Here is a 24,844-nt window from a genome sequence, read left to right as displayed (position 1 = left end):
CTCTCAGTGAAAAACTGCCAGACCTTTGAGCACCTCGGCCTCTGCAGGGTGGCATGGCGCGAGGGGGCGCTTTGGGAAACAGTTGGTGGATTATTTGGTCTGGCCCTGCCTCTACCCCTGGCCACCGCACTGCCTCTTCCAACCTGCCTTGCTGCTGCACTTGCCTCCCCCTCTGAAGACCTGTCCTCGGTAGGCTTAGTCAGTCACCTCATCGTCCTGCTGCTCTTCCTCCGAATCCTCTGTGCGCTCCTCCCTCGGACTTACTGCAATTACTACTACCTGAGTGATAGACAACTGTGTCTCATCGTCGTCGTCCTCCTCACCCACTGAAAGCTCTTGAGACAGTTGCCAGAAGTCCCCAGCCTCATCCCCCGGCCCCCGGGAACTTTCCAGAGGTTGGGCATCGGTCACGACAAACTCCTCCGGTGGGAGAGGAACCATTGCTGCCCATTCTGGGCAGGGGCCCGAGAACAGTTCCTGGGAGTCTGCCTGCTCCTCAGAATGTGTCTTTGTAATGGAGTGAGGAGGCTGGGAGGAAGGAGGAGCAGCAGCCAGAGGATTCAGAGTTGCAGCAGTGGACGGCGTAGAACTCTGGGTGGTTGATAGATTGCTGGATGCACTTTCTGCCATCCACGACAGGACCTGCTCACACTGCTCATTTTCTAATAAAGGTCTACCGCGTGGACCCATTAATTGTGAGATTAATCTGGGGACGCCAGAAACGTGCCTCTCTCCTAATCCCGCAGCAGTCGGCTGCGATACACCTGGATCAGGAGCTCGGCCTGTGCCCACACCCTGACTTGTGCCTCCGCGTCCTCGCCCGCGTCCACGTCCTGTAGGCCTACCCCTACCCCTCAGCATGGTGTATTACCAGTAGTGCAGAAACAGAACGCTGTAATTAAATGTGCCGCTTATTGGCCTGTGGTTGGAGGCTGACTTCGCTTACGGAACGCACAGCAGAGCCAGGAAAGAATTTTGCGCAAGCCTGTAGTGAGAAGTAGGTGCGTATGACTGAGCTAGTGGAATTCACAGCGCAGAAGCAGTCAAGTGTCCAAAGGCCACTAGTAGGCCTTAAGTATTTTGCTTCTATTTTTTTAAAGGCTGAGCTGAGACAGCAGACAGATACTGTAGGCAGCGTATATATGTATACTGTTTCCCTCTGGACGGGATGACGGCGGTGATGTAACGGGCAACGCAGAGCCAGGAAACAATTTTGCGCAAGCCTGCTGTAACACTTAGCTGCGTATTAATTAGGACTTCTACCCCCAGCAGAGACGCAGTACACTCAAGACGGTCACAGGCAGCCCAAAGATAGTATTTTTCCCAAATTTGTTTGAAAAAGCCCACTGCCTATATAGACAGTATATCTTTCACCTTTCCCACTGTCCCTGCCTCACCAGTACTGGCCCTATACTATGTACAATGACTGCAGACTGAGGACGCAATGCTCTGCACGGCCGATATACAAAAAAAAAAAAAATGTGCAACACTGCTAAAAGCAGCCTCAACAGTACTGCACACGGTCAGATGTGGCCCTAAGAAGGATCGTTGGGGTTCTTGAAGCCTAATATTACACCTAACACTCTCCTTATAGCAGCAGCAGCATCAGCAGCACTTTCCCTGATCTATGTCAGAATGCATATGTGGCGAGCCGCGGGCGGGGCAGATTTAAATACTCTGGTGACACCTGATCTCCCCAGCCACTCACTGCAGGGGGGTGGGATAAGGCTGGAACATCACAGGAGCAAGTTGTAATGCCTTCCCTGTCTTTCTATTGGCCAGAAAAGCGCACAAATGTCTCAGAGGTGAAAGTAACTCGAACATCGCGTGGTGCTTGTCTCGAGTAACGAGCATCTCGAACACCCTAATACTCGAACGAGCATCAAGCTCGGACGAGTACGTTCGCTCTTCTCTATTCAGGACACAATTTTTTAGTAGTTTTGACATCCATGCCTCAATATTTTCATTTGACGACTTGTTGGTTGCAGGATGAGTTTTATTTTTTAGGGCTTTTTTAGGGGGTTTGTTTTTACTGCATTTACTATTTGATATAAATGACGTGTGAATTTTATTCTGCTGGTCAGTCAGATTACAGTTCAAAATATATATGTAAATTTTGTAGAACAATCAAAACTTTAAAATTGTTTGTGTTGTATTTTAAAACTCTTAACCTCTTTAATTTTCCTGTTCAAAGAGCTGTTTGAGGGATCTTTTTTTTGGGTGGAGGATCAGTTGATGCTTTCTTTGGTACTATTTTGGGGTACATGCAGCTTTTTGATAATTTTTTTATTGTCTTAATTTTTTATTTGGGTGGTCTCATAAAAATGTGGGCCTTTTTTTCATGTCATTTACTGTGTAGATTTTTTAGTTTGGATGATCATAGGTGCTGCAATACCAGTTCTATATTTTTTTTCTGTAATAGAATAATTCCATAACAACATATCCGCAAAAGGGGTGATGGATTGACAGACTTTAGCTCTCCCCCTATAACTACTTAAATGCCACAGTCAATATTAACAGTGGCATCTAAAGTGTTAAATGGTTTGAATTGGATCATAGTGATTTTGATCCTAGCTGCTGCAGCAGAATGTCAAACGTCATATACAGCTGAGAACCCCTATCACAACCTGTAGGGAGTGAGGGCGCATCATCACAGAACTGTAGGCACAGTAGTTGGTGTAAACCACCTGGTAGCAGTGATGTAAGTGCCAGCTCAGGTCGCCAAGAGGTTAACGAAGTGTCTCCCTTCAGCTCCTTCTTCTCTGTCAACTCTTGTCTGTGAGTAGCATGTAATCTGATCTCTGTGATGGGTTTTTTTTTCCTTCCAGTCTTTGAATTTAGGCCTCAACAGAATTCAGGTGGGTGAGGGCATTTTTAGTAGCAAAAAAGTGTAGACTAGAGCATTTGTTAAAAATGTAATAGGCACATTAGTTCACCCATATGCATGTTGTATATGTTTCCATGTTTTCAATTAAGTTTTGTCTATGAATTTCAGGTATTACAGTGCAACAATTTTGCAGATGTCCGGTGTGGATGATGACAAACTAGCTATTTGGCTTGCTGCTATTACTGCATTTACAAACTTCAGTTTTACACTTGTTGGTGTTTGGCTTGTGGAAAAAGTTGGCAGAAGAAAACTCACACTTGGAAGTCTTACAGGTATGTGGACAGTGTAAGAATATAGCTATCTGGAAAATCAATTGGGTGTGTTATAAGTCATACGAAAAGGTACTTAAAAAAAAAAACCAAAAAAAAAAACTTTATATCTTTTGCCATACAAAGACACAAAAAAAATAGAACAAGGTAGCATCCAACCAGGAAGGGAGCTCACTTGTCATAAAGTGAATCAGGTAAAGGCAGTAAATGACCTAATAACTTGCATATTTAAAGGGATTGTACCGAGAATACAAGCTATGCCCTATTTGCAGGATAAAAAATAACTTGCTGATTGGTGGGGGTTGTACTGTTGTCCCCCACTGATCATGAGAATGAGGGTCAAATATCATAGTGAGGAGAAGACTGAATGGAGAGCTGGCCATGCAAGCGAGCTGCTGCTCCAATCACTTTTATAGGGACCGTGGAGATATCTGAGCAGCAAGCATTCAGGTATTTCTAACAGCTCTATTGAAATGAATAGAGTGCTTCACGTTTGCTTCCTAAACTGTAGGTATTTATGAACTTACTAGCTGATATACCCGGCTTCGCCCGAGTTAATTTGGTACTGGTGTTTATCTGGTGTTCACATGGAAAATCTTATGAAGTCGTGGTTTCTTTAGAGATACTGAGGGAAAACATATGTTCACCATTTTGCATAGTTCTCTGCGTTACCCAGGAAACACCACGTGGAGGTAACCATGCGACGTTTCCTTCATATAAAATGACATCAGGAAGTGAGAGAATTAGATTACGTACATAAAATTTGGACACTAATTCTTTTGCGCTTAGAACTGAATAATCGAGTTGGGACCTATTAACTTTTCATATTTATGACACAATGCTCGTACCAAATTTCCCGTTTCTATGACACTGGAATGTGAGAGATTTAGATTATGTACATAAAATTTGGACGCTAATTCTTTTGCGCATAGAATTGAATAATGGAGTTGGGACCCATTAGCTTTCCCTATTTATGACATAATCAATGCTCGTGCCAAATTTCCCGTTTCTATGACACCGGAAAGTGAGAAAATTACATTCCGCACGTAAAATTTGGACGCTAATTCTTTTGCGCTTAGAATTCAATAATGGAGTTGGGACCCATTAGCTTTTCCTATTTATGACATAATCAATGCTCGTGCCAAATGTCCTGTTTCTATGACACCGGAAAGTGAAAAAATTAGATTCCGTACGTAAAATTTGGACGCTAATTCTTTTGCGCATAGAATTGAATAATGGAGTTGGGACCTATTAACTTTTCCTATTTATGACATAATCAATGCTCGTGCCAAATTTCCCGTTTCTATGACACCGGAAAGTGAAAAAAATTACATTCCGCACGTAAAATTTGGACGCTAGTTCTTTTGCACATAGAATTGAATAATGGAGTTGGGACCCACTGTATATCGCATGAGTCATCTTCACCAACTTTTTATTAAGCACAATCAGTTGTGAAGTGTTTATAGACTCTTTTGTGGATCTCTGGATTAGTTCCACATCCGTTTCTGTAAGAGCGCACCAGTGATGTTTATGCGCTCACTTATACTGGTTGCTAGATATACAGGAATTGAGTAAATAAAGTGTCTATGATCCTTTTGAGAATTATTAGATTAATGAAAAGAGACAGATGATCTCCTTTTCTGGTTCTGTTCTCTATATATACAGTGCTCAACGCGTTTCCTCGCTCACGCGATTCATCAGGAGCAGTGTTAACGAACACATAGAGCCACAGGGTACAATTAGTATCTGCGACTCTCTATTTATAAGAGACTTAATCCCATAAGTTCTTTCATCACCAATGGGATTACTTGTACGAACTACATAAGATCAGACATGACTAGCGTCTGCATACTCAATAATAAAATGTCAATTATGAGTCTATAACGCTACGCAACCAAGAAATCGTCCATCCAGAACGCCTTATGCGGTTGCGATTTGTGCTGCACATGCACTAGTGTCTATTTCCAGTGCATGTGTGCTGCACATGCACTAGTGTCTATTTCTAGACCACCAGAGATTGCTACCAGAGGCTCACCTAGGGCTTTTGTTAAGATTCTGACAACAATCTGTCTTGGATTCCTGACAATTTTTTAGTCAGGCTAACCTAATATAGTCCCTAGATTGCTAAGGTTGTAAAGCCCCCTAATTAATCAGGGTACTGGCATCTAACGTTAGTTTCCTTTCTATGCTCAGGCGCTAGTGCTATTCACCAGTGACCTGGCTTTGTGGAGTAGTCAGCAGCACACAAAATAATAAACTGGCAGCAGCTCCAGCCTTAGTGGTAGGCTGGAGGCATCTAATGCGCAGTCAGCTGAATGTTCCTTTTTAAAGCCCTGAAGCGACACTCCCCCCCCCCCCCTCCCTGTGGGTGTGTACTGCCTGGCCAATCAGCTCTTACCATGATCACGTGACACTGATCAGGTGATCCCGGAAGTTAACCATGCGACCCCACGGAGCTAAACTTTGTCATCAAGGAGCTCCACACTAGATCGGGTGACACAAATCTTATGGTATCCCGTCCCTGCTTGAATAGTCCACATCTCTTTTGGAAATAAAAAGCAAACTGGAGGATTGGAGTCTCTCACATACAGGCCCATGCAATGATCATGGTAAGAGCTGATTGGCCAGGCAGTACACACCCACAGGGGGGGAGTGTCGCTTCAGGGCTTTAAAAAGGAACATTCAGCAGACTGCACATTAGATGCCTCCAGCCTACCACTAAGGCTGGAGCTGCTGCCAGTTTATTATTTTGTGTGCTGCTGACTACTCCACAAAGCCAGGTCACTGGTGAATAGCACTAGTGCCTGAGCATAGAAAGGAAACTAAGGTTAGATGCCAGTACCCTGATTAATTAGGGGGCTTTACAACCTTAGCAATCTAGGGACTATATTAGGTTAGCCTGACTAAACAATTGTCAGGAATCCAAGATAGATTGTTGTCAGAATCTTAACAAAAGCCCTAGGTGAGCCTCTGGTAGCAATCTCTGGTGGTCTAGAAATAGACACTAGCGCATGTGCAGCACACATGCACTGGAAATAGACACTAGTGCATGTGCAGCACAAATCGCAACCGCATAAGGCGTTCTGGATGGACGATTTCTTGGTTGCGTAGCGTTATAGACTCATAATTGACATTTTATTATTGAGTATGCAGACGCTAGTCATGTCTGATCTTATGTAGTTCGTACAAGTAATCCCATTGGTGACGAAAGAACTTATGGGATTAAGTCTCTTATAAATAGAGAGTTGCAGATCCTGATTGTACCCTGTGGCTCTATGTGTTCGTTAACACTGCTCCTGATGAATCGCGTGAGCGAGGAAACGCGTTGAGCACTGTATATATAGAGAACAGAACCAGAAAAGGAGATCATCTGTCTCTTTTCATTAATCTAATAATTCTCAAAGGATCATAGACACTTTATTTACTCAATTCCTGTATATCTAGCAACCAGTATAAGTGAGCGCATAAACATCACTGGTGCGCTCTTACAGAAACGGATGTGGAACTAACCCAGAGATCCACAAAAGAGTCTATAAACACTTCACAACTGATTGTGCTTAATAAAAAGTTGGTGAAGATGACTCATGCGATATACAGTGAATAATGAAATGCATCATCTGCATACGTAATTAACAGTTCTTTTACTAAAGCCTTCTCCCCTTACTAAGCTTTTTTAAGCATATTTATTAAAGGTTAAGTTTTATATAAAAAAGAAATAAAACTAGGATTTCAGTCTGTGACAAAAGTTAAAAATATACTGATCCTCTGCAGCGGTGATTTTTTTGGAGTTGGGACCCATTAGCTTTTCCTATTTATGACATAATCAATGCTCGTGCCAAATTTCCCGTTTCTATGACACCGGAAAGTGAGAAAATTACATTCCGCACGTAAAATTTAGACGCTAATTCTTTTGCGCTTAGAATTGAATAATGGAGTTGGGACCCATTAGCTTTTCCTATTTATGACATAATCAATGCTCATGCCAAATGTCCTGTTTCTATGACACCAGAAAGTGAAAAAATTAGATTCCGTACGTAAAATTTGGACGCTAATTCTTTTGCGCATAGAATTGAATAATGGAGTTGGGACCTATTAACTTTTACTATTTATGACATAATCAATGCTCGTGCCAAATGTCCTGTTTCTATGACACCGGAAAGTGAAAAAATTACATTCCGCATGTAAAATTTCGACGCCAATTCTATTGCGCTAGAATTGAATAATCGAGTTGGGACCCATTCGCTTTTCCTATTTATGACATAATCAATGCTCGTGCCAAATTTCATGTTTCTATGACATTGGGAAGTGAGAGATTTAGATTATGTACGTAAAATTTTGACGCCAATTCTTTTGCGCATAGAATTGAATAATCGAGTTGGGACCCATTAGCTTTTCCTATTTATGACATAATCAATGCTCGTGCCAAATTTCCTGTTTCTATGACATTGGGAAGTGAGTGATTTAGATTATGTACGTTAAATTTTGACGCCAATTCTTTTGCGCTAGAATTGAATAATTGAGTTGGGACCCAATTTCTTTTCCTATTTTGGAGATAATCTATGCTCGCGCCAAATTTCATGTTTCTACGACATCGGGAAGTTGGAGAACTTTTGGCGAGTCAGTCAGTGAGTGAGTCAGTGAGGGCTTTCAGCTTTATATATATAGATATATATAGATATATATAGATATATATAGATATATATAGATGTGGTTTTTAAGTATTACATTTTCATTATTTCTGGAGAACCCTAGAAGTCCTATCCAAATAATACCTGGCATTTTATTGAAGAGGCTGCCCTGCTAGACAGCCAACATACAGACTTCACAATCAATTATCCACCTCCCACCCTCTCTACAAAGAAATTGTCTCTTCATATTATCAATAAATTGGAAAAAATTATACCATCACTTTAACACTAGCAGGGATTATATATAGAATTTTAGTATGACATTTTCCGTATTATACCATATTCTACATTAGGAGCATCCTGATCCAGCCGGCAGAACCACATTTTATCAAACTTAAATATAAAATACTCCATATGAATTGGAAATGTTCGTATAAGTATTGATTAGGCAAAGTGTGGGGAGTCTGATTTACGGACCATATTGACCAAGATCAGTTTGGAGCATGACTAGACAGTGAAAGTATGAGCCTACTTCTGCCTGTCACTGAACGCAAAGATCAGAAGCGGACCTCCCAATACATTTTGGTTTTACAAGTGTATAATATACTCTGTACAGAATTTTTTTTAGATTATAAAATCACTGGAAAATGTCTCCTCTAGCTCTTTCCAAAAACTTTGTCAAACACATTGGGCCTACTATATATGTCATACCAATTAGCAAATATTTGCTCTGTTTTGAGTATCGAAATTATTTAAGAATAACTCGGGCATTGAGGACGCTTACAAATCACACACCTGATATGATTAGAAAACATCTCTCTATTAGCGGTACATTCTATTATAGGGTAAAAGGAAGAACAGAAAATCCTTCTTTCATGCATAATAGGCTTCTCAAAACAAATTGTACGAAAATACGATAAACCTTTATCTTGGAGAACTGTTATAACACCAAGGTTGTGTAGTCGGGGTTTCTTGTCTCAAACTTCTGAGAGTATGGGATGTTCTGACCAAGCAAGTCAGTAAAAAAGCAGATCGTGAAACAAATGATTTACAATGGTTTCCTTCCCATTAGCAAGGTTTTCACTCATGTGATGTTGTGAGAGCAAAAATTGCAGCAGTTCTATCTTTCTGCGATGTGCGATTTTTATTTTTTATTTATTTATTTTCTTTCGTCCTTTATTTTAAATATCTCCCCATTTTTTCCTTTGGAGCCTCCTTTTTATGGCGTTGCAACGCAATGAACTTGCACTGTGATGCGACTTTAACACTAAAGTCCTATTGACTTTCACTAAATAATTGAGACAAAATGGCAAGCGGCAATAATAATTTTGCAAGAAAAAGCATTGCTAGCGCTCCAAAATCATGGGGAAGAGACTTGATTTTGCCATGAATAACTTGCAGCAAAATCGCGATTGCCTGTGTGAAACTAGCCTAAGTTGGGAGGAAAAGAGCCTCCTAGTGTCCATCACTTTAGAGAGATTTCAGTGTAAAAATGTCATTTTTAGATTAAAAAAAAAATAAAAAAAATGTGCACTTTTGTTATGTTGCCTGTCACCTAAAAACTGGATTGTTCAAAGTATAGTGCCTATTTAAAGGGGTTGTCTCAAGGCCACAGTGATTTTTTTTTTATTGCCCAGTCCCCCTTCTTAAGCATACATTACTATGCAGCAGTGTAAACGGCTTTTAAAGCCGGTTTCTACTCACAGTTCTGGTGTTTCAGCAACTTATAAAACGTTTCCCAAAGATGGCCGCCGGTTCTTTTCCCAAGGTGCACCGCGGTTTTCTCCCATGGTGCACCACGCTTGCTGTAGCCCGACGTGCGCGCTCCCGAGACGCTACCAGCTGTGTCTCCCTGACAACCAGACGCCCCGCAGCCACCGACCGGACCCGCCGCGGCCGCCGACCGTCCCCACAGCCACCGACCAGGCCTCGGGATTGAACGCGGCCGACCACGGCACACGCTCTTGGGCCACAGTCACCCACCGCCAGGCAGCAGGTAACCGGCGCTAGGCCCCCGGCTCCCCCGCGCTAGGCCCCCGGCTCCCCCGCGCTAGGCCCCCGGCTCCCCCGCGCTAGGCCCCCGGCTCCCCCGCGCTAGGCCCCCGGCTCCCCCGCGCTAGGCCCCCGGCTCCCCCGCGCTAGGCCCCCGGCTCCCCCGCGCTAGGCCCCCGGCCAACAGACGCAGGCTCCGGGGCCCAGTGTTAGGACACCCGGAGTAAACCAGGGGCCCCCACGCCAGTTAGTCAGGGACCTATACAGTCCCCCCTGCGCACACATCACCCCCGACCCCTCACTTACATGGGCGGCTTCACGCAGGGCTGGGCGGCTTCACGGCAGGGCTGCTCAAGTTTCTGCACCTTTCTCTGAGAGGATGGTAGCAGAATGGCCGCTCCAGTGTGCTCCCGAGAAGTTACAGCTCGTCTGCGCATGCGCAGAAGAGCTGTAGCGGCGAGCACGCTGAAGCAGCTCGTGCTCAGAGCAGAAGACCGGACTGCGCAAGCGTGTCTAAAAAAGCAAGCAGACAGCGAAATTAGACGGAGCCATGGAGACGTGGACGCTAGCAACGGAGCAGGTAAGTGAATAACTTCTGTATGGCTCATATTTAATGCACGATGTATATTACAAAGTGCATTAATATGGCCATACAGAAGTGTAAAACCCCACTTGCTTTCGCGAGACAACCCCTTTAAGGACTGCATTCCCTAACCCTTTCCAATCCACTGTCTGACGTCTGAAGACATTATGATTTAAGGCTGTACAGCTCCGATGTTGGAAGACACCCGTCGGGATGCTCTTACTGTATATTGCCAGCCTCTGTGCTGTCGGAGCCTATTCAACGTGTCACCTCATGCAGTCCTGGCTTTAGCCAGCATATAACACTGTTGTATAACGTCAGAAAAAGAGCAACCCCCCTAGGAAAATCAGGATACAAATTGGATTGGAAAGGGTTAAGGTGGTCACTTGCTTTAGATTAAAGTGGGTTACTATTGATAACCTTTCTACTGGATAGGTCATGAATATGCGATCAGCAGGGGTTCGCCACTTGGGATCCCCACCGATCAGCTGATCCCTGGACCCTATTTCAGTGCAAACAGCCCTGGATCAAATGGCACTGTCAACATTGCAGTGGCTCGATTTGTTACTGCAAGCACAGCTTTCACTGAATCTATCTGCTTCCAGCACTATTCGCACTGACAGCAGGCTTAGGGATCAGATGATGTAAACAAAGTCACAGTGAGTCTAACTGCTTTGTAACTACCCTTTTCCTCATAGGTACCATATTGGCCTTGTTTGTACTTGCTTTGGGCTTTTTATTATCTGCTCAAGTCTCGCCACCAGTTACTTTCACACCAGCAGATCCAATCAGTCAAAATTCTACTTGCTCAAAATACAGGTGAGTGTGATGTGTATGTTGTCTCACTTCTGTTAAATGAAAATATGTAGTTTCAGTGTGTATAAATTATGTTGGTGTCCATACAACAGTGATTCCCAACTGCACCCTGGGTCACCGCAAGAGGCCGACAGGTGTGCCGTGACATTCCTGGCTAGGGAGCCAGTAGTAGCCATGTTAGAGAATAATTAGCTGCTGGCCATTCGCACTACAGAAAATGGGATGAGAGAAAGCGTTGCAGGCAAGCTCCTCCCGCAACGCACAATCACACTGCCTTGCCTGCTGCAACACCATAGAGGAGTGTTCCCACTCAAGAAGCTGCATGTTGGACATCCACATGCTTACACAAGAGTACGGCCAGTTCTACATGGCCAAGAATCTCACGCAAAATTTGTGCGTTGCGAGATGCACAAATCTTGCAGAAATATGAACCCCCATTCTTTTGAAAGGGTCCTACACATGACCGATGTGGCAAAAAAAGTTGTGGCATGTCCTATTTTTCCGCGTGCTCTTGGATAGCCCATTGTTTTCAATGGGGCTAGCAAAGCATCGTACCACGTGCTAGGTGCACACGAGTGTGATATGATGTTTCCCATTGAAAACAATGGGAAATGCTGTATGATCCTTCGCCATGCCTGTCAGACTTCTTCGGGGATCTCTATTTCCCCGAAGAAGTCTGACCATACGTATACTGCTTGGATGGGGGAGGGAGAGGTTGGGGTCCCACATATGTTACTTGGTTAATGGAGAAAGGTTTGACTGCAACAGAGAGATGTTTTAAAAAAAAAAAAAAAAAGAATATAGCAGTGCCCCTAGGTAAAAAATTCTTTCTAGAGGTGTCTGAAGTCTAATATGGTTGGGAAACACTGCCATACAGACTGGGTGGAAGGCCTTTAGAGAAATTTGCTGTGTAGTGACTGTATGGACAATGCTTTGCGCAGGAGATAAGCCCACAAACAATATTTATTGTTCATACAATATCTGGTCATACATTAATGTGCTAGGTCAGTACCTATATAATGGCTATATTTTAATATTTAACATCCTTCATTTTACAGCTTTTGTAATGGATGTATGCTGGATCCCAACTGTGGGTTTTGCTACAAAGTAAATGGTTCAAGTATTATTGATTCATCTTGCATTCCAGTAGATCCAAAAACAACCGAGCAGTCAGCATGGGGCAGGTAACTTATTTTATTGCACATAATTGAATTCTATGTTGCCTTATATTGAAAGTAGGTTTAAAGAAGTGCTTAAACTATCAAACAACTGCAGCTTTAAAGAAAAAAAATGAAAAAATGGACACTTGAAATCCCAAGATAAAATTATCCATCCGGATTCCGTTTTGAATAAAAAGCGCTGGAGTATGCTATTCTTGCATATATATGACTACTCACACTAGCCACATTCTGAGTTCTGGCAGGTTTCTGTTCATTCTTGCTGCAAGAATAGCATACTCCAGTGCTTTTATTTAAAAAGGAATCCGGATGGATAATTTTATTTTGGGATTACAAGTGTCCATTTTTTTTCTTTTAAGCAGCAGTTGTTTGATAGTTTATGAAATACACTATGGTAAAAAGGACAGAAGTTGAAGTACATGTGAAACATTTCTAAAACGCTGTTGTGGTAAATGTAAAGAGTTTTTCCAGCATTAACATTTTTTTTTAATTTTTTTTTACTGAATCCTCATGTACTAAAATGACAAATTACAAGTCTGCCTTAGTTCTGGATCCCTGCCGAACTCTGTTTACATAGCTGCATCAATGACTTGCTGTACCTACGCTTAACCGCTGCAGCCAATACCTGAGCTCAGTGGTTACTTGTCATACTTATTACTATCACTTGTACCATGTTGATAGAAAGTGTCATTACTGTATCAATTGTCAGTGTTAAAATGACAGAAGTAAAAAGTGAGTGTAAGTATATTTTTATTTTAGCGCTAGAATTCCAATTTAACATTGCTTTCATTTGCTTTTTTTAGATGTACAAATGAAACCAAATCTAAATCGAATTCATATTGGGCTTATAATTACTGTCCAACGTCATATTCATGGACTGCACTGATCGGATTAATGTTGTACTTGATTTTCTTTGCACCTGGTAAGAGAACCTAAATGTGTGGTCATTTTTTAATAGGGTCTATCAATAAACAAGTGAAACTCATTTAAACATTGCTTTATGAAATTGCATAACTAGGTTTCTAATACTATCTCAGAAAATCCCCCTCCCTCTCTGAAGTGGAGTATTTTTGGGTTAATACATTTACTCTTGCTATTCTAGCTAGTGAAATAGAGAGTGGTTTTATATAAGCACAGCTTTGAATTGGAGCTACACTCAGTTTTTCAGTTATTTGAAATAACTGGCCAGTACTAAGTTTTAATATTTTTTTGAGGGGTGGGGACTTAATCATCTTTGTGTACAGCAAAAAGGATCCCCCAATGGTTCTCGAGGTCCTTCTAATGGAATTGTGTTAGGGCTCATTCACATTGGCATCAGTCTCAGTTATCCATTTCAGTTTCTCTGTTCCTTTTAAGGGAGCAGAGAAACGGAAATAAAAGTGGAATTAAACGTTTCCATTTTTTCACCATTGTTTTCAATAGCTTTTCAAGAAAATAGAACTATTTACACTTATCAGTTTATATTTTATTTCATTTCTGTTCCTGTAAACGGAACAAATAGCACAGGTTAACTGGAGCTAATGCCAGTGTGAACGAGCCCTTATATATGGATGTGCTCTCCCACCTCCACTATAGTGATTGGCGTATTCAACTAAATGTATTTTAAATCCATGCTAAGCAAAAAGAAACAAAAATTAAAAAATTCATAGCCTTTCTTTTGCCCCATCTCAGGTTTGTCACTGAAGCTTATAACATGCAGAGATTTTTGTCTTTTTTTCCCTTTTCTAATGCTATTATATTATATAACACATATAACATTTTTGAAAATGATAAATCATAAAATTGGTTATGTATTGTCCTAAAGTTTGTTCTAGGCTGACCAACATATAGGTAAATGGGCAGTATGAAGAGAACTTTACTGTGCGGGTCTGCAATTATAGTCGGCGTGATCTTTTCTAGTAAGCTAGGACTTTTTTTTTTTTGTCACCCATTCCAGAATGTTCAGATTTTCTAATAGTGTTTTTGCAGTATTCTGGAGAAGGCTGCTTGATCTATAACAAAAGTCTATAATTAGGCGCTAAATAAACCACTTGTTCCCTGCGTGTTTGAATTTTCATTTCCTTCCACTAAATGCTGTGTTATTTATAGGTATGGGACCAATGCCATGGACTGTCAATTCTGAGATCTACCCACTGTGGGCAAGAAGCACAGGAAATGCATGTTCCTCTGGAGTTAACTGGATTTGCAATGTAGTGATCTCCCTCACGTTTTTGCACACCGCAGAGTATCTTACATACTATGGTAAGCACTGCTTCATTTGGAAGCACAGAAAGAATATATGTGCCCTCATTCGTTGCAGTGCCATGATATTCACCTGGTGAATAAACTGCACCTTTTTTTCCCTTTTTTAACTTGAGATACCAGTTAAGACACAGGCCTCATGTCCACGGGATAAAAATCTGCAGCGTTTTTCCTGCATGCGGATCTGCACCCTATAGGGATGCATTGGACACCCAGAGGTAGTTAAATACCTGTGGATGTCATGTTTCCCTTCAGGCGCGGATCCGCGTGCGGGGAAAAAAACGCAATATGCTCCATTTTCGTGCGGGTCTCCCTTGGGGACGGCTCCCGCAGGCTTCTATTGAAGCCTATGGAAGCTGTCCGGATCGGCGGAACACCCGTAGATGAATTAAAACTTACCTGTCCAGACGCTGCGGATCTTCCCTCCGTCGCGGCCGGATCTTCTTTCCTCGGCCCTGCGGATAAGCCCGGCGCATGCGCGCGGGCACGCTCCTGGCGTGCCGAGCACATCCGCCGGGCCAAAGAAAGAAGAAATTGGTGGGTTCGGTTGATGAATATCTAATGTGTATGGCCAGCCTAAATAGACTGGTTGCTTGACCTGCACATAACCTGGAGACAGGGGACTTATAAAGTGCTGAGGTTGCATTATCCCTGCTATTAAACAAGGCTGCACAATATATATAAATGTTCTCAGACATGTTTACGACATAAGCCGCTGCTCTCTTGCTGCATTATTTTTCATGGCTAATATAAACTTCGGAAGATGCTGGCAGTTCAGCTCATCTTTCTGTGCAATAAATAAGATGAGTAAAATGAACATCTGTGTCTGATCACAATAATATTTCCAGTAATTACCTAAGATTTCCAGACATTGATTTAACCAAGCAGCAAACTGTAAAAATGCTGAACGTGTTGAAAGCTGCTGGTTCTGTGAAATGTCTGCTGCACAAGGGGCGTTTCTACAGTACAGAAGGTAATGTATATCTGTGTGTATGTATAAAATCTGACCTCTTGCCTTCCATTTTCACGTTATTAGAGCCATTAAAGCAGAATTTCCCCAGTCGTCTCCACGACAGCACCAATTGAGATTGCCTCCTCCTGATAGGACAGGAACATACTGAGAGGTTAAAAGCTCCCCCCCTTCCCCACTTTCCTCAGTGTCTTCTTGTCCTGCCAGGAGGCAGGATCTCTGAGAGGGGCTGGTGGAGAGCCAGCCAGAAGCTACTCACAGGCGGATTGGAGGGTAGTGGGTCAGCCTGTCCTCCCTTCCAAGCCAGACAACTCCCGGGATGCCACATGGGGTGGTAGCCCCCGGGCCAGGTTCCTCCCGCGGCGGCTCATGGGGGGTACAAAGCAGGAGCCTCAGTCCCCCTCCTCTTCCCTGCAGAGTTACAGCGCGGCGCTCCAGGAAGCCCCTTGACGGCGAGGGGCGGGGCGCTGCGTCACGTGTCCAGTGCGACGCGACGTGATCGCGCCCGCATAAGGAGGCGCACGGAGGGGGTGGAGCTTAGCGCAGGAGCGCGAAAATTTAAAATAAAGTAACCTGAGAGAAGCCAGAAGGTGGACCAGCACTACAGGTCGCAGGGTGTCTGCAGCACCGGTATAGCAATGAGTGCTCCAGCCCCAGTGACAGCTGAAACCTCAGCCTCAGCGACCGGGGATAAAAAAGACATCCCCCCCCAGAACAAAACTCAAAAAATGCGTGGAGTCGGGACGAGACTACCAGCTACGTACCAGAGGCCTCTATGCAAGGCGTGCGTAGCTAGGCTAGTCAAAGAGGAATCAGGGGGATTCATGGAGGACGTTAGGAAGCTGGTGAAAGAGGAGGTTCGATCAGCCCTAACGTCACAGCTGGCGCCGCCAGCTAAACGCCAGAAAAAGGCGTATGTTCCCGACGAGCCTTCCGACTCCAAGAGTTCTATCGGATCGGAGCAAGAGGAACAAGTGGCTGAGGAGTCCTCAGACGATGAGGACTACAAAAAATACCTATTCCATCAGGACGACTTAACGGAATTGACTAAGTCAGTCAAAGCTACACTAAAAATGTAAGAGCCCAGAGAACCACGTACCTTACAAGATGAGATATTTGGGGGACTAGGGGAGAGGCGTAAACATACCTTCCCTGTCCACAAAAATATCATTAAAATTATCCAAAAAGAGTGGAAGAAACCAGACGCAGATTCCTTCTCCGTTAGAGGTGTAAAAAGAAGGTACCCATTCGAGGAGGAAGTTTGCGCAAGCTGGGAGGAGGTACCCAAGGTAGACGTTCTAGTGGCCAAAGTAGCTAGGAGGACGAGCCTGCCCTTTGAGGACGCTGCACAATTAAAAGATCCTATGGATCGCAAAGCTAAAGGCCTTCTAAAAAAAAGGCATGGGAGGCAGCGGCAAACATACTTAGGCCAGGGATCGCAGGGATCGTGCGTGGCGCGCACTCTGGGGGTATGGCTAGAACAGCTGGAGCTACACTTAACCAATAAGACGCCAAGGGAACAGATCCTAAATTCTCTTACTATCCTGCGTATGGCAACAAATTTCCTAGCGGATGCCGCGGCCGAAACGGTTAAACTCTCGGCGAAAGCTACAGCCCGGTCTAACTCAGCCAGAAGAGTGTTATGGCTGAAATCGTGGTCAGGCGACCTAGCCTCTAAAAATAAGCTATGCGCCCTCCCGTTCTTTGGTCAGTTTTTGTTCGGACCAGACCTAGACAAGATCCTGAAGAAGGCGGACGACAGAGGGGATTCCCGGAAGAAAAGCCGCAGAGAGGGAAGACCTTCTTCCGAACCCCAGTGCAACAGCCTGAGGCCTACCGAGGCAAGGGCAAGACAGGCCGCTGGCGTTACCCCAAGGGGGGCAGAGGAAGAAATATCCTCTTTAACCCCCACCAGGGGGAGCCAAAGCAGAGACCCTGACGCCAGCTCCGTAGGGGCAAGGCTGGGGAACTTTGTGGATCAATGGGCCGCAATTTGCGAAGGCCCATGGATCCCAAAGATCTTACAGCAGGGATACCAGATAGAACTGGTGTCCCTCCCCAGAAGGAAATTTGTTATCACGGGAGGCTCAGGGCAACAGTTACACTTACTAAGGCAAAGCGTTCGGGACCAGCAACAGCTAAACGCAATATCCCCCGTACCGCGAAACGAGGAAACCCAGGGCCATTATTCCAGGCTCTTCCTAGTAAGAAAACCCTGCGGGAAACAGCGGATGATGGTGAATCTGAAACCTCTGAACACCTGCGTCAAGTACAGAAAATTCAAAATGGAGTCCATCTCCTCAACGATAAAGCTGATTCCCAAAGGGGCCTACATGGCATCCACCGATCTGAAGGACGCTTATTTCCACGTACCGATCCACGGGGGGTCCCAAAGATACCGAAGGTTCGCAGTGGATATGGGCAAAGGAATAGAGCACCACCAATTCAGATGCCTGCCTTTCGGGATCTCCTCAGCACCCAGAATTTTTACCAAAATTATGGCAGAGGTAGCCGCCTACCAGAAGAAAAAGTCGGTCCTAATAATACCCTACCTGGACGATATTTTGATAATAGCAGAGTCCAGGAAACTACTATCGAAACACCTAGAGATAGTGCTAGAACTCCTCCAGTCTCTAGGATGGATCATAAACTGGGAAAAATCCAGCTTAGACCCCAACAGGAAGAAGTTTTTGGGCATAACGCTCAACTCAGAATTACAATGCTCCTGCCTGCCCGAGGAAAAAATACAAAAAATCCGAAGGCTGGTCAAATCCTTCCTACAGAGACTATCATGCACAATTCGGGAAGCCATGACTCTCCTGGGAAGCCTGACGTCATGCATTCCCAGAGTAGCATGGGCCCATGCTCACACCAGAGCTCTGCAGGCCTCCGTCCTATCCACGTGGGACAAAAAGCAGTCCTCGCTAGGGACAAAAATGTATATCCCAAACACAGTGAAAACATCCCTGCGTTGGTGGACATCCCCAGCAAACCTGCAGAGAGGGGTTCATTGGCTACAAAACCCAGCCACGCACATCACAACGGACGCAAGCGCCTGGGGATGGGGAGCGCATGTGGGGAACCAGTTCTTTCAGGGCCTGTGGTCTCAAAGGATAAAAGAACAATCCTCCAACTACAGAGAGCTACAGGCCGTATGGCGGGTCCTACAGCAGTTAGGAAACTCGCTACGGAACCAGCATATAAAGATACTGTCAGACAATACCACCTCGGTTGCCCATATTCGGCACCAGGGGGGCACAAGATCTCCTGCACTGCAAAACATCTCGCAGAAAATTTTCCACTGGGCAGAGGGCCGGATCTTTTCGATCACGGCAACACACTTAAAGGGGACGCTAAACCAAAAAGCGGACTTTCTCAGCAGGAGGCAAATAGACCCAGGAGAATGGTCTCTCTCCCTGGAAGCATTCAGAACCCTGACCAACCGGTGGGGGATCCCACAATTGGACCTGTTTGCAACCAGGGAGAACGCCAAAGTAAGCAATTTCTTCTCCCTCCGGCCAGGAGAGGGGCTGGCGTACGCTTTTCCTCCGATACTGCTGATCCCCAGAGTCCTACAACATTTCAGAACCCAGGTATGCACGCTAATCCTGGTGACCCCCTTCTGGCCCAAGAGAAGTTGGTTCGGTCTTCTGACAACGTTGAAAATGCAAAAGGCAAATGGAACAAGGCATCCATAGTGTCACATATCAGAAAGTATTATTCCTAAAAAAAAAGGTCAATGTTTTACCTTTTAACAGGCCTTACAACAATGACTAGGAATATAAGCCAAAGCCAGAGTCGTCTTCAGAAGGAAAAGATAACCATGTAAAGACAGACTGGGAGTTTTTGCTCCTCAACTGTGTGCAGTAGGTTGCTGGCTTGGCTGGGTGGCCTATGACATGTGTCAGAAAGGGTATACTTTCTCCACAGGTGCATGGATAGCCTTCTAACACCTTCTAGGGTCAGTGTTTCTCAACTCCAGTCCTCAGGACCCCCCAACAGGTCATGTTCTCAGGTTATCCTACAGTACGAACACCTGTGGCAAAGTCTGAGGCACTGACAATAATTACATCACAATACTAAGGAAATCCTGAAAACATGACCTGTTTGGGGGGTCCTGAGGACTGGAGTTGAAAAATACTGTTCTAGGTGCTATCTATAAAGAGAAATTATACCCACATCACAGTAAAATTGTGTCTTTTTTTTATGCTGTTTTTAACTGAACCTTAACGATCCATCTGAATATAGCCATAAGGCCGGGGAAAGACCATGCATAGCCTTGCAGTAGCTCATGCATGGCAGAGGCGGCATTGATGTCTCTGTCAGATGGCATAATGTGGCTAGTGTCTTCAGACATGTAGTGAATTGGATCTATAGTACTTAATACTGGCCACTATTCATACTGGAATTTGAACTCTAGCTTAGTGCCCCAAGCTAAGGCTTTGCTGCATCATACAAGCTAGGGAAACTCCAGCATCCATATTACTTACCGTGTTTCCTCGAAAATAAGACGGGGTCTAATATAATTTTTTTTCCCCAAAAGAGGGGCTGATTTTTGGAGAATGTCTTATTTTACTTACCCAGCAAGCTTAATCCAGATCCTTCCCGCTGCTTTCCAGCCACACAGGATCACTTCCTGGTTACGAGATTCATACATCCCGCCGCCACCTTGCAATGGCTGTGATTGGTCCTTTGAGCGCTGCATTGATTGGCTGAGCCGCAGCGCTCCAAAGCCCAACCACAGCCATCGTTTTGTGGAGGCAGGATTTATGAATTGGCTGAGCAATAAATCCCGCCTCCACAAAACGATGGCTGTGATTGATCCTACGAGTGTTGCTCAGCCAATCGGAGCCATCACTTCATGGAGGTGGAACTTATGTATTCCGTAATTACGAAGTGATCCTGTGTGGATGGTTGAGGAGATTTTAAATGTTCCGCGACAACCCTGTCTTCTGCTCATGTGTCGCTAATTTTTCTTTGGCGTGCATGCACAGAAGACGGCCGAAAGTCCTTTTCGGACCAGATCGTCGCGGGACATCGCGGAGAACGGGGGTGAGTAGTTTCAACGCTACTCATTGATGCGATCCGTGAGGGGAGACGAAACGCTTAATTTTTTTCCACTTTATATTTACTTTAATGCGATTGCATGACGGGCGGGCTTCCCGCGCCACCCCCTATGACAGCTCCAGGTTGTTGGCTACCTCCAGGAGCTGACAGCATGGAGCTGTCACGTCCAGAGCCCATGTGGCTTTAATCCACAGGGGAATCCTGTTTTTATGTCCCTGAGGATTAAAGCCCACTTAGCTAAAACGTAAAAAGGCAATGGGGCTGTCACTAAGGGGTTAAATAAGACATAGCTGAGCATAAAATTCTAAAAATACCTCCCATGTAGCACAAAAGATTGTCATAGAATAGTAGATCTAATGTTCTATAGAACCAGATGAACTTCATGCATCTAAGGTCAGTCATGGAATGCCAAAAACAGCATTATTTCCTTCAAGGAGTATTCTGGCTTCAGAAACTTAAAGGGGTTGTCCCGTGCCGAAACAGTTTTTTTTTTGCATAGGCCCCCCGTTCAGCGCAGGACAAACCCAAAGGATGTGTTGAAATTAAAAAAAAAAAATGTTACTTACCCGAATCCCCTCTCTGCAACTTCTCCCTTCTTTTCCTCCAAGATGGCCGCCGGGATCTTCACAAATGATGCACCGCGGGTCTTCTCCCATGGTGCACCGTGGGCTCTGTGCGGTCCATTGCCGATTCCAGCCTCCTGATTGGCTGAAATCGGCACACGTGACAGGGCGGAGCTACGCGATGATGCGTAGAAGGGGGCGGAGCCAGAACGCCGCTCGTGCCCGGACCGACCAGAAGGGAGAAGACCCTTCTGCGCAAGCGCATCTAATCGGGCGATTAGACGCTGAAATTAGACGGCACCATGGAGACGGGGACGCCAGCGCAGGGAAGTTGAGTATATAGCTTCTGTATGGCACATATTTCATGCACGATGTATATTACAAAGTGCATGTATATGGCCATACAGAAGTGTTTAACTTAACTTGTCATCGCGGGACAACCCCTTTAATGCTACTAGTTATTTAGCTGTACAGTGTTTTCTGTATTAAAATGGTTTTATGAGAAGTGATTTATTTTAAACTGGCTGGCCATACTGAAAAAAATTAAAAGAAAATGTGCTCGCCCGTCCCGCAGCTCTACTGCCACATCTGCCATTCTCTCCACTGGGTCTGTTTAATAATAGGTCTGTTGGGAATTTGCTGGATTCATGAGCTTCTTGTACTGTGATTGAATAAAAGCTTCAGGTTTTCTTCCATGTGTTATAAATCTGTTCTAGTCTTGTCATGATCACTCAGGTGTTTGGCCTGTTGCAAGACACCATTGTGATATCCGTGATGTAACTGATGAACCATAAACCTGTGTGTCCATCATATATATGACCAGGACAAGTTTTTCTAAACTATGTGCTATATGTTCTTACAGGATATCTCTGTAGAAAAATACAGTAGACTGTTTTCTATACATCTAAAAAACAAAAAGCTGCTACTCCCCTGATGCATAAGTTGAACATGGTGTTTAAAAAACAAAAAAAGTATATGGACATAGCCTTAGAATAGTCTACATGGTATTGGTAAAATCTGGCCTGTCAGAAGAGTTTGGGGGAACATTTTTTGTTCAGGTCAGCAAGGTAGAAGTTCTTTAAATAGCTTGTATCAGACAAGCAAATGACTTCATCATATGATAACCGCAGTGATGATCTAACTGCTCTTCAAGTATAAGTGAGAATTTCTATAGGTTGTTTCATTGCTGTAATGTATTAGTGATGGTGCATTTGTGAATTACACCCCATGCTCCTTACTAATTACATATAATTTTATTTTACAGGAGCATTCTTCCTGTATGCAGGCTTTGCTTCTGTTGGACTCATATTTATTTATGGCTGCCTACCAGAGACTAAAGGAAAGAAGCTGGAGGAAATTGAATCTTTATTTGAAAACAGACTTTGTACATGTGGTGCCTCTGAATCTGATGAGGGGAGGTATATAGAATATATTCGTGTAAAGGGAAGTAATTATCATCTTTCTGACAATGATGCTTCTGATGTGGAATAATTTTCCTCTGCAGATGCATACTAATCATTTAAAAGCCTTCTGGAGAAGGACCGCTATAGGTGACCTCACAGTCCTGCTTCTGGTCTGGTGCTCTCAACCGTTCAAAGTGAACCTACTGAAATCCTGGTACTGATCTGGAAGGACAATTCAGTGTTTGAAATTCAGCAATGCTTGTTTCTTATTGTTTTCTTTCTATAAATGTATTTATCCCTACATTGTATTTACTTTTAGGTCTGTAAGTTATCAGAAAATCCAACTAATGCTCAGTTTAAGTCTTCCTTTTGTTAATATGAATTGGATTGTATCCCTTCCCACTTACACTGAAATGCATACGATCAGTATTTGATGATGTCTAAATATATGTACAGTGTTTAGCAGGAATTTTATATATAATTTGATATACCTGTGCTTAAACTCAATGTGACATTCCGATACAAATATCCAAGTGCGATACAGTATCTGGATCTAGTAACATTCCAAGTATGCCAAATGACCAATATGTAGAAAAGCACAACTGAATCTCTCTCATGATAGTCAATGTTGCATTTTTATAAACCCTGACAAACCCAACACTTGCTTAATATTTAAGTGCCAAGTAGCAAGATTTAGTATGGTTCAAAAAAAAAAAGAAATCTGATAAAACAACAGGTTTCAAGTAGCATTGAAAATGTTTACATAGGTGTTCTAGTTAGTAGAATGGTTCAGTTCTATCAGTCATGCACTGTGGACGTGAGATACAGTGTAATCCAATCACTAGGGCATTAAGGTAGAGTTAGGGCTCGTCCACACGCCTATATTATGGTTCATTTTCGATGGAGCTGTAACGGGGAAGCCATAGAGGTAGGTGGTGAATCTGCTACCTCTGTATGTGTCTGATTTCATATGGAGGTATACAGGGTTTTTTATTTTAGGTTCTATTGGGATCTGACAGAAGAAAAGAATGTGTGGCACACCCAACTCTGAGTAGCTGTGCTGGTGCATTTGATGCAAAGCCAAGAAAAACACTTGATAATTTTACAGATTATTTTCTTTTTTTTTTTTTTCAAAAAAATTTAGGTTTTTTTTCTAAGTGACAAGTTATAAATTGAACAAACTGTTTATAGGCTGATAAAAATGCTAAATATACAGTCTTAATCAGATATAACACTATACATATCAGCTATGACAAATTGGTATTTGCCCTGCTATGTATACATACTGTTTGTATGTTGTAACCCTTTATCATGGACTACAAGCAATATATATCGTATGATAAAAGGTTAAGTCTTGAAGATATTTGTTGGCTTAATAGGCATCTCTGGGGAAAATAAGTCATGGTAAAAGCCATGAGATTACAGCACAAAACACAAATATAATTAAAGCCAGCAAGATATTTCCTGAGCATACAATAGCTCTGAAAAATCAAACTATTGTATTTTGTCAACTTATGTTTAATATGAAAATAACAGTACTCCCAATTATAGCATGCAATGGTTTTACTATGCTGATGAATTCTGTCATAGCAGTGACATGTTCTACCATTTTAATCTTGTAGAATCCCCTCTCTGTATTGCGCACTAATATTAATCACTAAAATATGTTGAGGCTACAAGTTTTGTAATTTTTTGCACTTTCCAGTAATATATGAAAATGACACATTATCTGAAAATACAGAAAAATCATTTATATGGATTTAAACACATTCTCTATGATAATACCTGAACCATCATATAAAATATGTATAGTGCTGCTTTAGATTAACCCCTTAGGGCTCATGTCCACGGGCAAAATATGATTTAAGATCCGCAGCGGATCTCCCGCATGCGGATCCGCATCCCATAGGGATGCATTGACCACCCGCGGGTACATAAATACCCGCGGATCGTCAATAAAAGGGATTTTTAAAAAAAATGGAGCATGGAAAAATCCGGACCATGCTCCATTTTCGTGCGGGTCTCCCGCGGGGACAGCTCCCGCGGGCTTCTATTGAAGCCTATGGAAGCCGTCCGGATCCGCGGGAGACCTAAAATAGGAATTTAAAGTATTTACCATCCGGCGCGGGCGGAGAAGATCAGCTGTTCCTCACGGCTGCATCTTCCTTGCTTCGGCTCGGCGGATGTGCCCGGCGCATGCGCGCGGCACGTCGGCGACGTGCCGGCGACGTGCCGCCGGCGTCAGGA

At 43.6% G+C, this 24,844-nt stretch overlaps 1 protein-coding gene across 2 annotated transcripts in view; it reads left to right on the top strand.

Annotated features, from left to right (window-relative positions):
- Window positions 1-24,557, top strand: part of SLC2A13 (solute carrier family 2 member 13) — a 167,032-nt gene extending 142,475 nt beyond the window's left edge. The window contains exons 5-11 of one of the 2 annotated variants that reach the window (XM_066591914.1): window positions 2,996-3,159; window positions 11,058-11,178; window positions 12,234-12,359; window positions 13,157-13,275; window positions 14,442-14,594; window positions 22,459-22,612; window positions 22,699-24,557. In XM_066591914.1, the coding sequence (XP_066448011.1) occupies window positions 2,996-3,159; window positions 11,058-11,178; window positions 12,234-12,359; window positions 13,157-13,275; window positions 14,442-14,594; window positions 22,459-22,612; window positions 22,699-22,717 (856 nt within the window). In that variant the 3' untranslated portion in view covers window positions 22,718-24,557. Of the gene's footprint in view, window positions 1-2,995; window positions 3,160-11,057; window positions 11,179-12,233; window positions 12,360-13,156; window positions 13,276-14,441; window positions 14,595-22,458 lie in introns of both variants that reach the window. The other variant, XM_066591913.1, reaches the window with a different exon arrangement.
- Window positions 24,558-24,844: the final 287 nt, after the last annotated feature.

Source organism: Eleutherodactylus coqui, chromosome 2, assembly GCF_035609145.1.
Source record: "Eleutherodactylus coqui strain aEleCoq1 chromosome 2, aEleCoq1.hap1, whole genome shotgun sequence".
Classification (NCBI taxonomy): domain Eukaryota; kingdom Metazoa; phylum Chordata; class Amphibia; order Anura; family Eleutherodactylidae; genus Eleutherodactylus; species Eleutherodactylus coqui.
The sequence above is the reverse complement of the archived record's forward strand: the minus strand, read 5'-3'. Positions and strand labels throughout refer to the sequence as shown.